The 15,819-nt window shown below is 36.0% G+C and overlaps 1 protein-coding gene across 6 annotated transcripts in view; it reads right to left on the bottom strand.

Moving 5' to 3' along the window:
- The window catches only part of AFG1L (AFG1 like ATPase), a 66,059-nt gene that overhangs the window by 35,215 nt on the left and 15,025 nt on the right, over positions 1 to 15,819 (bottom strand). For all 6 annotated transcript variants that reach the window (XR_006180038.1, XM_042876598.1, XM_042876635.1 and 3 more), the window contains exons 3-7: positions 13,276 to 13,327; positions 12,384 to 12,485; positions 9,833 to 9,963; positions 3,126 to 3,225; positions 700 to 758 (exon numbers count right to left, since the gene is read on the bottom strand). Coding sequence is in view for 5 of the 6 variants with exons in the window: in XM_042876598.1 (XP_042732532.1) it covers positions 700 to 758; positions 3,126 to 3,225; positions 9,833 to 9,963; positions 12,384 to 12,485; positions 13,276 to 13,327 (444 nt within the window). In the remaining variant the exon portion in view is untranslated. The remainder of the gene's footprint in view (positions 1 to 699; positions 759 to 3,125; positions 3,226 to 9,832; positions 9,964 to 12,383; positions 12,486 to 13,275; positions 13,328 to 15,819) is intronic.

Raw genomic sequence — 15,819 nt, 5'->3', positions numbered from 1 at the left:
ACATATGAATTCCCTATCAAAGTTCAAGATGCAGCTCTCAGTGGGTAAAGCGAAGTGTAATGTCTGTTGAGACAGGAAAAGGATTATTCTTTGGGATTTCCTGAAACCTGAGCAAACCATCAGCTCTGACCACTACGTCACAGTGCTAACTAAGCTGAAGGCTTGAACTTCCGGAGTCAGACCAGAGAGGATGAACTTTCTCTTGCAACATGATAACACGAGGCTCTGTACCACTATGAAGACCACAGAGAACATTGTCAATCTTGGCTGGATTGTCCTACCACACCCACCATATAATCCAGACTTGGTGCCTTCTGACTTCCATCTATTCGGGATGATGACAGATGGACTGTGGGCAACATTTTCCTAGCAACAATGCCATTGTAACAGCTGTGAAACAATGGGTCATCCCCGCTGGTGCTGACTTTTACGAGTGTAGCATGCAGGCTCTTGGTCACTGCTGGCAAAAATGCATAGCGAACGATGGCGACTATGTTGAAAAATAGCTTTTTGTAGATGAGAATTTGCTCCTTCAAACAGTGCTATTGTGCTCTTTGTATCTGCTGTAGTTTCCATGGAAATAACTAGGAGGCATTTCTTTCAGAGCAGCCTAAGTAGTATCAAAGCAATCCTGTCCAAATCAAATTGATTAATACAGCAGGCAAAATTGAAAAGCATTTATAAAGTGATTCTCCTTACCTTCAGCACAGCAATGAATGGTACAAAATTAGCTCTCTGAAGACCATTTTTATAGAGATCTGAAAGAAAGGAAATCACTACCAGTTTTGCTACTTAGTCTTAATAACAATGTGAGCTTGTCTTTTAGACTTGCAAATAAAACCGTGTTGCTAAAGCGATAAGGAACAAAAGTGGAAAAAGGAAAGCTGAAATTGATTTCTGTTCTCTTACTGTATAAAAAATTCATTACACTCTCAAGTAAGAGAGCAACATCCTTAGAAAGTCTGGAAAAGGTATAGAGTAAAAGATGAGACATCTAAAGAGATAACTGATTTTAGCAGAAGACAACTATTAAAAAAAGGATACAAAAATGATTTGTAATGCTCAAAATGAACTGTTATAAGGCTGTCACTATACAGTTGCTAAATATAAATTATTGGGTAGAAGGGAAAGACTCAGATTAAACTCAAACAAGCAACCTGTATTTTAAAAGTTAGTATAATTCTTTTTCAGTGTAGTTTGGTAAACTTTAACCTTTAGCAATTGTACCAGGTCCACTCTTTTTCCAAAGGGACAAGAACAGTCATCTCTAAGGCAAAAACAAATAAACAAAAAACAGCCTTATGCGAAGTTGCTCAAAATGCAACTGAATACAAAAAATATTAAGATGCTTTTTGTGCAATGGAATGAAGATCTGTGCTTAAAGAAACTATCCAACTGTCTAATATAATCACAAAAGAATTACTATGTCTGTTTTATGAGGATTAGGAAAAAAACAGTAATTTTGGTGGTGAAAATAAACCAGGATTCCTCATATACTATTCCTTATATTTCCCCCCTTACTCCAATGGGACAGAATTGTAACATGGTTAAGCACATCACTAAAGGTCAGCTGCTGAGTGCATCTGCTTGCTAGTAAAAAAGCCACTTTTTCCTTTTGTATTTACAATAGGAGAATTTCTTAATTCAATCTTAAACCTTGATACAACATAGGGATTAATCCAGCACTCTTCTCTGTGGAAGGATTTCAGACACACAGTGTAAGCATTTGCAAATATGGAGCAGTACGGGGAAAAAACGCAAAAACAAAAACAAAGAGCAAGCAATGATCAGTGTCTGGACAGCAATATTGCTCATTCTGGAGAAGCCTTTACTGATGTGACAACCCTACCCATGGCAGGAACTGGGTGATCATTAAGGTGCTTCCCAATCCAAGCTATTCTATGATTCTATGATGTTCTCCGCTGTGTAGGTAGTAGAAATGAATGCTATTCAGGTTGACTAAATATGTACCAAAAACAGACACATGACAGTAATGGTCACAGATTGACAAAGTAAGATGTAAGGTGGAATACCCAAATTATAAGAATTTGTCCTGAACTTCACAGAGTAGTGATAGTAGTGAATCAACAAACACGAGGGTGGATCCCAAGTGAGAGAGACCCAGCACTGAGTTAATCTGTAGTTCTCTTAGCTATATTAGTTCTGATTTTATACTGTTTGCTAAAAAAAAAAAAAAAAAAAAAAGGAAAATAACCCAACAGGAAATTATTTTGCCTTTCAGTAACAGTATTTGATTGTTTTCTTGTCTTTTTAAAGATTAAAAAAAAATTCTCTTTTACCTAATTTATTTGGGTAGAAAAATTAAGGGACTCAGTTAATGCTGTAACCTTTTAGTGTGCTTTGCAAACATTCGCTATTAATCTGAATTGTGAATTGTTACAAAAGTTGCATAGAAATCATGCATTATGCTATCTACTAATGCTATGCTATAACAAAACACTATATATACACTACATTATGATGTTAAAAAAAAAAAAAGACAATTATTGCTTGATTAAAACCCATGCAGATTTGAGGGCTTTTAGAAGTATCTATCTAGTCAAACTCTAAAAATACTGTTAGAAATGGAAACAACTCTCCATCTAAGTACTTTCCAACGAATGACCTCAAACTAGGCTGTGAAAATGGCATCTTAAAAAAGGGGCATGCTCCTCCCCTCAGCTAGTGTAGAAGGTCTGCAGTTTGCTAGCTACAACCTAGCAGACAAACTGTCTCACTTCACCTCTCTTCTGGGTATGATCTTTTTCTGCCCTGGAAACTCCCAAACAGAAGCAATATTTCACCCATCCCCATTCCTAAATACTCTCTTCCCACTGGTTTGTATAGAGAATCAAAAACCACAGAAGGACAAGGGAAAGAAGAGGTACGAAGTTCAGCACAAGAAAAGAAAGGAGTAAGATGAAGTGAAAAAGCTTTCTTTTTTAAGAGCACACACACACAAAAAAAAACCCAGAAAACAGGAGACAAATTGGGGCATCTCAGATTTTTGAAGGCTGGTGAGTTCATTAATATATATTCAATAACATATCATTCTTACAAGATTTTTCTGTAAGATACTGAGATTAACTGTACCTGGTTAATAGTAGTAGCATGTTTGTTTTTACCTTCTGGCGGCCTGTTAGATGTTGCCACAACGACAACCCCATTTTGGAACAAGTTTTCAAAAAGCTGCTTCAGAATCATGGCATCAGCAATGTCAGTGACCTGCGGAAGACAACACATTTGTTTTGTCTTGCTTTCAGCTTCTGCCGCAATAGATTTGCGAGTGGCTTTATAGCTAGGAAAAATGCTTGTTAGTGAAAGCCATGGAGAAAGATTCTAATTATTGCTTGGTGGGAAAAAATAAAAGGGATAATTAATAAGCAGTGAATGTACCACAGCCTTTCAAAACTTGCCTGCTTTTTATTACAGAACTCCACATATCTCTACCGATTGCTAAACGATTCCATGTTAACTTCTATTATAAAACTACAGGTGGGAAACACAGAAAACAGATCTAAACATTTAAGGGACCTAATCAATTGGAAACAACACGAAAAAAAGAAAAACCAGAAAACAAAGACAATACACACCGGCTGTTTTACATTTCTATTACCTTTGAGGCAAAGGTTTGCAGAGGTGAATTTAAATGGTCATGGGACTTCAGAAATAAAGACAAGGAGCCAACTATACATAATCAGCTGCTGTTGAAAATAGAATGATATGACATAGATACTATTGTGTGATTGTTGCAAAAAACAATTCAACAGATGGCCCATCACAAAAATAAGCAATTTCATTGTTCTTTTTAAGTGCCTTCTATTACTGTCCATGAATAATCAAAAGGCACGGCAGTCACTTCCAGCACAGTCAGCCTCTTCTAACCTTCAGGCAGAAAACACTAACAGAAAATAAAAAGGGGTGGGACAGGCAATACTGAAATAAAAAAGCCTAAACAATAAGCAATAAAGTAAAATTTCTTTCAATATCTAAGTTTAGCTGAACTAACTTGCTTTACAGTATCAAGAAATAAACGGAATGCCAAACAGCAACCATTCTACACAAATGAAAGAAAGGAATAAACTCGTCCAAACAGATTGAAAAAACATAACATTGTTACAATAGCAATTTATATGTTGCAGGTGTTCAGCAGCTGAAATTAGCAGTCCTATTAAGTAAATCACCTCTGCTATCATTAAGCCCTTGTTCCTTCTGCCTTCTCCTTAGTTGATATATAGACACTTGTTGCATTTTGACTTACCACAGACCCCAGTGCTGGGGAAATAAAAAGGTGGTGGTCAGCTGGCAGTTATACGTGCTGATTACAGACCAATGCACTGCTATGCTTTTGCCAGTTTAGATATGAACACGGCAATGGTAATGCTACAGAAAGACTGATCAGTATTGTACTTCTCCGAATCCCCGGTCCCAAATTCTAACACACCTATCTGAGAAGCAAAACAAATTAATTCTACGTTAGAGACAGAAAAAGAATGAGGCTGTGATTCTCACAACTAGACTGGAAGCAGTAAAGTTCCTAAGGAAATGTATGTAAATATCAATTTCCTTCTCCCAAAGATTTCTTTTATTTATTTCTATGGAATCCATTAATATGGATTTTTTTTTCTCTTTTTCAAAACCAAACCATTTCACATGATCAGTAACACACTTCTCAGATTTGTATCTCTCTCATCACTAAGCTTTAGGAACATGTAGTGAGTCACAGCTACCACATACCTGATGTAGCTGTTGATGCTTCCACCTACAATTTATTTCTTCTAAACATTAGACTTTAGGAATTTTCCCTTTTGTCTTTAAAATATACAAAATCAATATACACATTTTAGGGGTAAATGAATTTCTTGGCTGTTAGGTTTGCTTTGTGATGCAAGTTTTAAAAATCCATGTTATAAATTATTTTTTTTAACAAATTTGTGTTCAGAAAACACTCTAAGGCACACCACCTTTAGAAAACAAAATGAAAGAAATAGAAAAAGAATGTTAGTGCTTGCATGACAGAAAACAGTGAATAAAATTCTCTTATTAATGAGAACTGTTGTTTCATGTTAAATTCTCGTGTCCTCACTATACTACAAAAGAAAACCAAACTCCTTAAGCTCTGTCAAAAAGCCAGAGCCATTTTGGGAACTGGAATGCAAACTTAAGTTCTTTTGAACTAATAGAGCTTTGGTAAGGGAAGAATTCTACCAGCCAAAGCAACTAGCTGACAGGAATTAACCACTGTCATTTTTTACGTTTTTTCCATATCCTGCACTTCTTACTTGGTGGAACAGAAGCAAAGGCTACAAATTAGCAGTAAGGAATGCCCAGTAATGGAGAGAATGGAGACATTTCGTTAACATTTAAGAAAAATAAATTTTATGACCCCGTGTTGCTTTCCACTGTGGCTCACTTACATGAATTAAAAAATATAAAAAGCAATAAGCACTAAAATCACTAAGAGTTAATTTACATGTGTAAGTGCTCAAGACTCAGTCATCCGCTGATTGGTATAGTTCCATGTAATGAATGATAAACATAAGCATGCATTACCAGTAATTAGTATTAGCACAAAAATAAGAGCCTAATTTTTATTACAGGCTTTTAATAGCACGCAGGTTATGTTAGTAAAAAACTCCCTAAATTGTAGCTTGGTTTAAGTCCAAGTGGTACTGATGGTGTATAAATACTAACACTGTCACCATTCAGCAGAAGTACGGATTCTTTTTCACCAATACTAACTGTCACAGGTTACAGTCACAAGGTAAAACCAGTGCTTCTGATTACCAGTGTATAGTTACCTGATCACTAAACAATGACTAGTCTCGTTATATTGGGCAATGTCTGCATTTTGAAACATGAAAATCATAATTACAAATGGATTCATTCTCTGAGGCTTTTTTTCTGTTGTTTTTCAAGTGAGGATGTGTTTTTAGAATGGCTAAAAGAAAAAGGTCTAGCATTTCCATCACACTGGCATGATAAAGATCAGTAAGAAGCAGCACAATTTTAACAACCTGAGAGCCTGTATCTCAGGTAGATGCTGATGCTTCACCAGCTTCAGAATGGTCAGAAGCTTAATGCCATGTCTAATGGCCTGGCTCTATCACAAAGAGTTTGCAAAAAATAACATTTAAGAAAAGAAAAAACAACAATACATCTGAAGAGAAAAATCAACCTCAAGGCGTACTGAAATACTTTTGAAGTGAATTAGTCAAGCAACTGTCTGAGGTTTCTTTAGGCAACAGCGATGTACTTCAGAGTACTTCCGGTTTGCTTTAGCCTCCCGTCAAGGGGGAATTCACAACCTCAGTTTTATAAAATCAACCCAGCTTATTCTCCTTCCCCCCCACCACAGAAAAGACACTTGAAATGCTTCAAACAAATCTCAGAAGCGTTTCTGAGATTTCTTCAACACACGAGCGTTTTGCCAACGAACGACCCAACCTGACCTCCCACATGTCAAAACAGACAGCAGCTTTGCCTGCAAGTCAGATCAGCATATGATCTGTCTGTCCAGATTTTTTTGTTTGATTGGTTTGAGCTGCATTTTTTTATTTGTTTGCTTGGGTTTTGTTTTTTTTCTTTTTTAATCTAGCAATTCTTTAAATATGACTGAATCAGTTGTAGTGGCAATAATGGACAGATTTCACTGAAGGAATCAGCAGAGAAAGTCCTGAGTTAGACTACCAATGTTAATTTTGCCACTCCGTGAACTGCTCTTCCAGCCACTGCACCACTTAAACAGTTTTTAAACAGAAGGTTTCTCATTGCAAATTCAGGGCCTTCTATATGCTCTGCGACTCCTCTTCAGTAGGCAGAGCCTGAGTAGCATCTCATGCTACAGAAGATCAGCCAAGAAATCCATGGATTCTGACCATTAGTGCATCAACAACAAATAGTTTCATTAAAAGTATCGCATAATAATGCAGAGTCCAAGAAATATACTCTGAAATATATTTATTATTTTCCCAACTGTGATCCACTTACAAAACACAAAGTGATTTTTACAGCTGGAGTGGCTGCTGTACCTCGACCAAGTCAGCAGGGGGAGCAGAGAAACAATTTGAAAACAAAATCACCAGAGTCTCTGGGAATACAGCGAGATGATAGACAATATGTAAATGCATAGAATCATAGAATCATAGAATCACCAAGGTTGGAAAAGACCTAAAAGATCACCCAGTCCAACCGTTCACCTATTCCCAATAGCTCCTACTAAACCATGTCCCTCAACGCAACATCCAGTCTTTCCTTGAACACCCCCAGGGTCGGTGATTCCACCACCTCCCTGGGCAGTCCATTCCAGTGCCTGACCACCCTTTCTGAAAAGTAATACTTCCTCATGTCCAGCCTGAATCTCCCCTGCCGTAGCTTGAAACCATTCCCCCTGGTCCTATCACTAATGACACGAGAGAAGAGGCCGACCCCCAGCTCACTACAACCTCCCTTCAGGAAGTTATAGAGAGCAATGAGGTCTCCTCTGAGCCTCCTCTTCTCCAGGCTGAACATTCCCAGCTCCTTCAGCCTCTCCTCATATGGCCTGTGTTCCAGACCCCTCACCAGCTTTGTTGCCCTCCTTTGAACACGTTCCAGGGCCTCAATATCTTTCTTGCAGTGAGGGGCCCAAAACTGGACACAGTACTCGAGGTGCGGCCTCACGAGTGCTGAGTACAGGGGAACAATCACCTCTCTGCTCCTGCTTGCAACACTGTTTCTGATGCAAGCCAGGATGCCATTGGCCTTCTTGGCCACCTGGGCACACTGTCGGCTCATGTTCAGCCGAGCATCAATCAATACCCCCAGGTCCATTTCCTCTACGCAGTCCTCCAGCCACACCGCCCCAAGCCTGTAGCGTCGCCTGGGGTTGTTGTGGCCGAAGTGCAGGACCCGGCATTTGGCCTTGTTGAAACCCATCCCATGCAGAATAACAGTATATGAAAGTAGTGGGCATTTATACAGAAAAGCAGGTGCTTACACTTACTATTGGTGCTACTGTTAGCAAAAATGCCTCTGTGAAACCTTTCAAATGATATATCACAAGAATATATCACTTCTCCCTACCCCACTCCAAATCTTCCCACTTCTGCATAGTGTAAACACAATTGTCTCTGTATTTTATTTCATTCTATGAGTTTTGGAAGCCCAGTGTTCTAGCTCAGCTAGATAAAACACATCTCAAATGATCAAATAGCAGCATTTGAAATAAGGAAAAAAACACTTCATTAAAAAAGCTGAGAATGAAAACATGCACCATCAAAACTCAAACCACGCACTATTCAGTCTGTGAATGAGTTCACAAGTTGTTCACATGTGCAAGCACACAACTTGAAAAGATGAGTGAGTCTTTGACAAGAGGAAAGAAGGGCACGTTCACTATACATCTCTCCTCACCTGTCTCCTCCTTGAACTGCTAGCACCAGATATCACATGGCTATAGGCAGACATGCCCAAATGTGTCTATGCCAGTGAACTGTTCAGAATTTTTTTTTTTTTTTTTTAAGAAAAATCCATGAGAGCTGCAGTTAGAATTTACATTTCCTCCTAAACTTGGTTGTTATAAATTTTACTACAAACAAACAAAGTCAAAAGCAAAGAACAAAACAGGATCTGCAGCTCTTTAGCTGAGAGGCAGGCAATGAACTTTGGTATAATGATTTGAATAAGTTCCTGATGTTAACATGTTTTAGAGAACATACTCCAACAAAACACATTTAACAATGACAAGTGTTCTTTTAACACGCTGAGACCCTGCATAAATATAACTCAAATACAACTTTTTATTAAACATTTTCAACTGAGATTGCAGTGACTCCACACATTCTGAAACCACAGGTTTAAGGATTATTCCTTGATGCAAAATGCAGAAGTAACAAAATAGAAACACGTACTGAATGGCTGCAAAAATCCCCATCGTGGAAGCTGATCATAAAACTTTCTTAGTGCACAAGCTAAATGTAGTACCTAGGAGATTAAAATTGTTCTATCCTTTCAGTTACATATTAAGAGTGTAATGCAGAAAATTTACAGCTAATTGATTATTCTTTTGATAGGTGGTGATTTGAACAACATGGACCTGTTCTCATCTTCCCCTGTAGTTTCTAGATGAGATTTCTGAATTGAGCTGCTAAATATACCTCATCTCTCCAAAAAAATTATAAAGCAACTCTATGCTTAAATTTGTGACATGTCCTTAGAACAGAATTCACAAGTCACATAAAACAATTGAAACAATCAAGTGAGTTTGTGCAAAGATGAATTTTATCATTTCATTTTTTACTTTTCATATTTAATTCAATAAAATTTTCCCTAAAGTAGATTATGCCAACATAACCTGACACTGATGTGCCAGAGGCTCCAGTAACTCTAGGAAGGAATTCAGATTGAAATTGAAATATTATTTCCATATCCTTAATGACAGTGAAACCATTTCGTTCCACTCTGTGAGACATGGCAAACACCCGGCACCTGAAGCTTCTATCGTGTCACTGCTGGCCTGGGTGCTGCACAGACTCATTTTAAGATGACAGCTCCTGCCCTGAAGCACTCACAAGCCTCTCACCACAATCTGAATTACTCGTTAGCATGAACAGTAGTTACAGTGGGAAAGTGAAAGGACTGTAAGGGGGCACGTATGTAGCCGACTCCTAAAAAAAATCCAACAAAAACATCACCTTCAAAATTGTGAAATGCCTTCCACCTCTGAACTTCCCCAGTTCAATTCTGGCCAGTAATTCAAATAATATTACTAAAAACAAAGATCATAGTTGTAGATTAAAAATAATTGTGTGAAGTTTCCCTTGAAACCAAGGATTAATCTCTGATTTCTTACCTGAAACTCATCAAAACATAAGAGACATGCTTCTTCACTTATTTCCTCTGCTACTGGTGCAATTGGGTCGTATGATTTGGCCATAAATCCCGGCTTTCTTTTAGGCAAGCTCTGCTTAAGGCGATGTATTCCTGAGTAGATAAAACATAAGTGAATAACGTGTTTCTTATGTCTTCTAAAATATTCTAAAGTACAGAAAACAAAATTATTTAGCTATCAAATAAAAAGGTGATTCAAGCCAGGAAAAACAAAGAAACAAACACACTTCAAATTTCATCTAACTCTGAGAGGGCAAAACTGCTAAGTTTGCAACCACATCAGGTAACCAGTAAAACCACAGAGACTCTGTGATTTATATTTTCTTGTTCAGAAATATGTAAAATAAAAAACTATGAACCCTTCAGCACTAATATCAAACACTTATATTTTATTTTAAAAAACTGATCCAAATTACAATTTTACCTTGCTCCAATTCATGAGCTTATCTGCAGTTTCACTTCATAATTTGGCATTTTATGACTTAATCTGCTGAATATGAAAAACCCTTACAGTTTCCAAATCCACGACGCAGCTCTGTGCATTGCCTGGTCCGGAGATATACTTAGAATGTACTTATATATACTTATATATACTTACATACTTATATATACTAAGTATAATATACTTAGTTACAAGAACTCAGACAAAGCAATACAATTATATTTTACAATGTAAACAAGGTAACACTGAAATATCAAGTAAGATTATTAAATACATACTTTAATATGTCATGGACTGCATTCCATCTGCCTACACAAAGACATTTGGCAAACCAAGGTCCTACAGTAAGAAGCTGGCTTTGTTAAAAATACAAGAAACAAGAAATGGAAAAAGAAAATCTCAACAGTGACCCAGTGACGACAGAAGGGCAGTCAAAAGAGCAGAGCTTCTTTACACCAGTGAAAGCTTTCCAAGAAAAATGCTGCTGTCACAATATTTGTAAATTGTACCATTACATGTAACCAATTTCACAGTACTTTAAAGTCATACATTTTAGAAACAGAAGCAGCTTTTGAAATACCTATATTCCATGCAGCAAAAAGCACCTTGTTCATTCTGTCAGAAAAAAATTCTGAAACTTAGGATCACCTTCCTTCTATTTTCCCAAAACCGATTATCATCAATTTTGCAAAGTTCACCAACCCAGAACATTTCTCATTCTTGTTGGCATTTATACCTCGTTTAGTTATTGCTTATTGAAATTACACAGATCAAAATTATTTATATACACAACTGTTAAAAAAACAGTTTACACAATGCTCTTTTTCAGCAATTACACAATCAATTCACTGCTATAGATTTGCCTTTAATAGGGACTTAGGAAACAAACAAACTTCTATTTGCTAACGTTTCATATGGTACATTATTATTATAGTCAGTGTCATTATCCAAATGCATTAGTTTTTCTTCTCCCTCTGTCATGACAGAGTTCCATCACCATTTATTTTTGTGATCATTTTCTGTTAATAAATACAGTCCTCTCCTCTACAATCTTTGTAAACCTATTCCCACAAATAAATTAGGTTATGCTTTTTTTACATTTTTAATTAAAGCACCAAATGAGAGAAGATGCATTAGCCCATATTTTATACTTTTCCATTATTTCCTATCATTTTTGCACCATTTGTCTTGCGTTCATACGATCCAGTTTCAGAAAGACTACATTTATCACTATGAGTTGACTCTTTCCTTCAGAAAGAATATCCCAAAACTGAGAGAAAGAGAAGGCAAATTCTGGATTATCTACGATTTAACTTATCTGTTCATTCCCCACACGTGTTCTCTTCACTCAGCTGAACTTTCTTTTGGTCTGTAAGGAGCACAACCTATTCCTTAGCGACAAATCAACAAATACTAAGTGCTATTAAAACCCAAAACATTACATAGCAATGGTTGTCTTGTTTTTCATAAAAGCTAAAATCTTCCCAGACTGATGTGAAAAGAAATATGGAGCCAAGCAGTAATGAATGAACTGACAACTTGACAAATACTGCACAAGTCTTGGAAGAATTAGTCCATTTCTCTGAAGCACAAACTTTGCCTCTGAATCATGATCCAGTGAAAAAAAAACACAATATCACATTTACATTTATCTGTCCTTTTTTTCTGATATCACCATGTTGCTTTGTACTTTATCACTGTATTTCAGCAGGTGCTCTCTTTAGATTGCAGCCAAGTAATTAACCAGAGACTATTCAGATAAGGATTCGATCCTTATTATATCATCCTTAAATACATATGCAGTCTTCTATACAATCAGGTATGCAGAACATCAGAGTATTTGAAAAGATACTTGAGAAATAGTATACAGTTAGCATCCAATCTGGTATGACAAACAATGACCAAACCTTCTAATTTACTCTTTTTTTTTTGTTGTTGTTATTTCATTTGTTTAAAAACTTCAAGAAAATTACACTGTATGATGAATAATATACATAAGAGAATGAGTCAGGCTTTTTCACAGTTAATAGTTTTTCATACAATTCTTGTAAATATCAGTATCTTCACTTACTCTGGTGCACATCCAGCATGAAGCCATGAAAATGGACTCTCTTTTTCCTTTCTACTTCTAAGTGAGAATAGAACATGTCCATCACCATTGTCTTCCCTGTGCCTTCAAATAAAAAAATAGCAAACAAAAAAACCCCCATCCAACAGGTAGTTAATTTAAGAACAGTTACATACTGATTACAATAATGATTGTTCATTAGCTTTTAATAATGAAACTACTGAATAACCACTGAATAAGTACACTGAATAAGTACAAGGCCAGACTGGGAAGAAAGGTTCTGTTTTACGTTCAAACGCTCAGAACAACTGGACTGTTATTTTTCCATTTAAAATTTTGATCTATATAGGGTTTGCAAAAAGGTTGCAAAAATGCCTCCATCTGCATCCTTATTATCTCAGTTTGAAAAGTGAGTACTGTTTTATTCTGTATTTATTCTGTATTATTCTGTATTCTGCAACTATAATATATAAATTCCCTCCCTGGCTCCCCATTCTTAAATAATAGAGAGTGGGTAACACTGGAAAAAAATACACATGGTAAAGCAGTCCAATTCAATAGCTTCCAAACTTCTAAATCTAATTGCACTAACTGCCATTAGATTAACTGCACCCCTGGAGGGATTCAAGGCCAGGTTGCTGCAGCCCAATCTGGTGGGGGGCAACCTTGCCCATTGCAGGGAGTTGGAGTTCAGAGGACTTTATGATCCCTTCCCACCCAAGCCATTTTATGATTCCATTCCATAAACTAACATCATAATACAGAAGAAAAATAAACCCAGAACATTCACTAAAGTAATCATGCTACATAAATTTCAGGCTCTTAGATACTTTACAATGTGAATAAACATGTATTAAGACAAAATTTCACTGAGACTGATGCAGCTGAGACTTACCAACATCTCCATAGACATAAAGACCTTTCGGAGGTTTGTTTTTTGCAAAGAGCTGCAAATCAAGAGGAGAACAATAAATACAAACATGGAGCATAATAAAAGCAAGCACATAGCTGTGATCAATTAATCAAGTGGCTACATGTAACCACCTGAACAGGAATAGCCAGCAAAGTATAACCTTGAATAAATTATTAACTCTGAATTAGTATGCTATCTAATGATGTATTGAGGGAATTAAAAAAAAAAAAAAGAGGAGGGAGGCAAATACCCATCCTTTTTTTCTTTTTTTATCACCATGAAAGTATCTCCAACCTAAGTCACAGTACATGTGTTTTTTTTCTCGTTTTTTTAAACCAGAACACATACAAAATTATTAAATGTGTCCCAGTACATCATGATTAAAACAAACTCTTATGAAGTCATTTGAACAAACAGACCTAGAAAAAATGATGCAAAATTAAGCAGTACTATTGTACTTGCAGGTATAGGTTCCATATACCAGCTCTGCTTTAGGTTTAAACCATTAGAATTTAGAAAAGCCATATGATAAAGTCGATGAATATTCCAGGTCCCCTTCCTTCCTCTCCACTTTCAATCTTAAATGCAGTTACCTGTTTTAAACATACTTAAAAATCAACAGAAGCACAGTAAAAATGTGCCATGTATGTATAAGTTTATATTCAAAGTATGCATTTTACTAATTATTTTCACAAGTGAATTTATCTCAAACTGACACTGTTTAAGAATATTTAATCTCTTAATGCAAATCAAGACACATGTTAAGACACTTGATATTTTCTCTGTTTTACTCAAATATGTATTTTTATGAATAGTTTCAATTCGAAACTGTCCTCCCCCATTCCAATATTGCACAGCCACTTCCACCTAAAACTCTAAAAGGAAAGAGTTTCTAAAATTTTGTACATGTTAAAGAATTCTCATCAAATCAATACCCACAAAAATCATCACACTACAGCATAAAGTTACGTTACGTTGTTCCACTTTCTGAGCTATACAAACTAAGGAAAAACTGAGGAAAATTGAAATCACAACCCTCTGGTCTCATTTGGAGCTGAGTAATTGCTGAAGAACTTCAATCTAAAGCGCTTTACAGAACACAACACCATCTTAAAGAAACGAGTAGCAAAACACTAATTAAATGTGGAAGAAAATGTATGAACAAAGTAGAAAGATAATGTCTCAGATCTACAGTATTTGTTCAGAAAGTGTGCAACCATAGCTCATACATAAGATCCACTTACAGATTTAATTTAGAGCTGTATTAAGAGGGAAACAAAAATGTGTATCATCAGTCTGTAGCTGAAGAGGGTTTCAGATGTTCTGAATCAGTTCCATTAATACACATGGCTGCAACTACTTGCTAGTGCCTCTAAGGCTCTGCAAGACAATTTAATTGACATGGATATTTCTTTGTACACTACTTAAGAGCTCGCACTCACTGAAACTAATTCTCAAAGTTACATAGTGAAGAAAGGGGAAATAGAAAAAAAACTCTGTGTCAGAGACATTTGTAAGAATGTCTTAATTTTGAGATAAATAACACGTTTTTAACAATTAAAAAGATAGTATTAACGTGGCTTGCAGATGTACAAAGAATGACAAAACTGGGAAAATACATCAGTGCTTTACTTGTCTCCGTAAAGACTATACAAGCAGAACAGGTCATAAGGCCTATCTTTACATCCTTTTGCAAACTGCACTATGCTCATTGATTACATTTAACGTTCTTAAAATGTGTACTTTTAAGAATGTTTTATGCTTTCTCCAATATTTACCACTTCTAGAAAACATTACAGGCAACTTTTTTGTTTGTTTTGTTTCACTAAAGGAAATAAATAAAATGGCTTGGGCTCAAGAAAGTCTAATTCAACTCCTGATTGATTTAGAAAAATAGAACTAGTTCTCTGAGAAGATGGCAGATGCTAAGACATGACTCAGCCCCCTCAGCCCTTAAAAAAAATGATGTATAAAAGAAAGGAGAGGTACTGTGGCAGATCTGAATACATTTGCTGAAGTTGATAAACTCTAAAAGTAAATCCTCTTCAAGCAAATTAAAGACATCTGCAGGAAGTATTTTGTTTTCAAGCAAAATGTCTTTTGTTCAATTCTGAGAGAAGTGACACTATTGCCACCTAGGGTATTCTCTTTCTTAATCCTTTCAGATACTGTAGAATACTAAAGATGTGTATCTATTTATATATGTATAGGTTATATGGATCTCTATATGTATATTTACTTATATACATATATGAACTATAAATATATATATACACATATTATATATATATAGTATATAAAAATATTTATCTTCCAGACTTCTGATTTACCTTTTCTTATTAAAAAATACAACAGATATATGAAAACTTGTTATGTACATTTCCAGTATTGAAACCAAAACTTCCACAGGTTTCAAGTTATCCCATATGAACTCATATGATTTACTTTTTATTCCCCACTGCTCCAGTTAATGATTCGCATGCACCTCCTGAAGCACAAAAAAGTAACTAGTATTTCTGATAAAAT

The sequence above is a fragment of the Lagopus leucura genome, unplaced genomic scaffold, assembly GCF_019238085.1.
Source record: "Lagopus leucura isolate 7727_CA_CO unplaced genomic scaffold, USGS_WTPT01 Super-Scaffold_73, whole genome shotgun sequence".
Taxonomy (NCBI): domain Eukaryota; kingdom Metazoa; phylum Chordata; class Aves; order Galliformes; family Phasianidae; genus Lagopus; species Lagopus leucura.
Note: the sequence above shows the minus strand (reverse complement) of the source record. Positions and strands in the feature narration are given on the sequence as shown.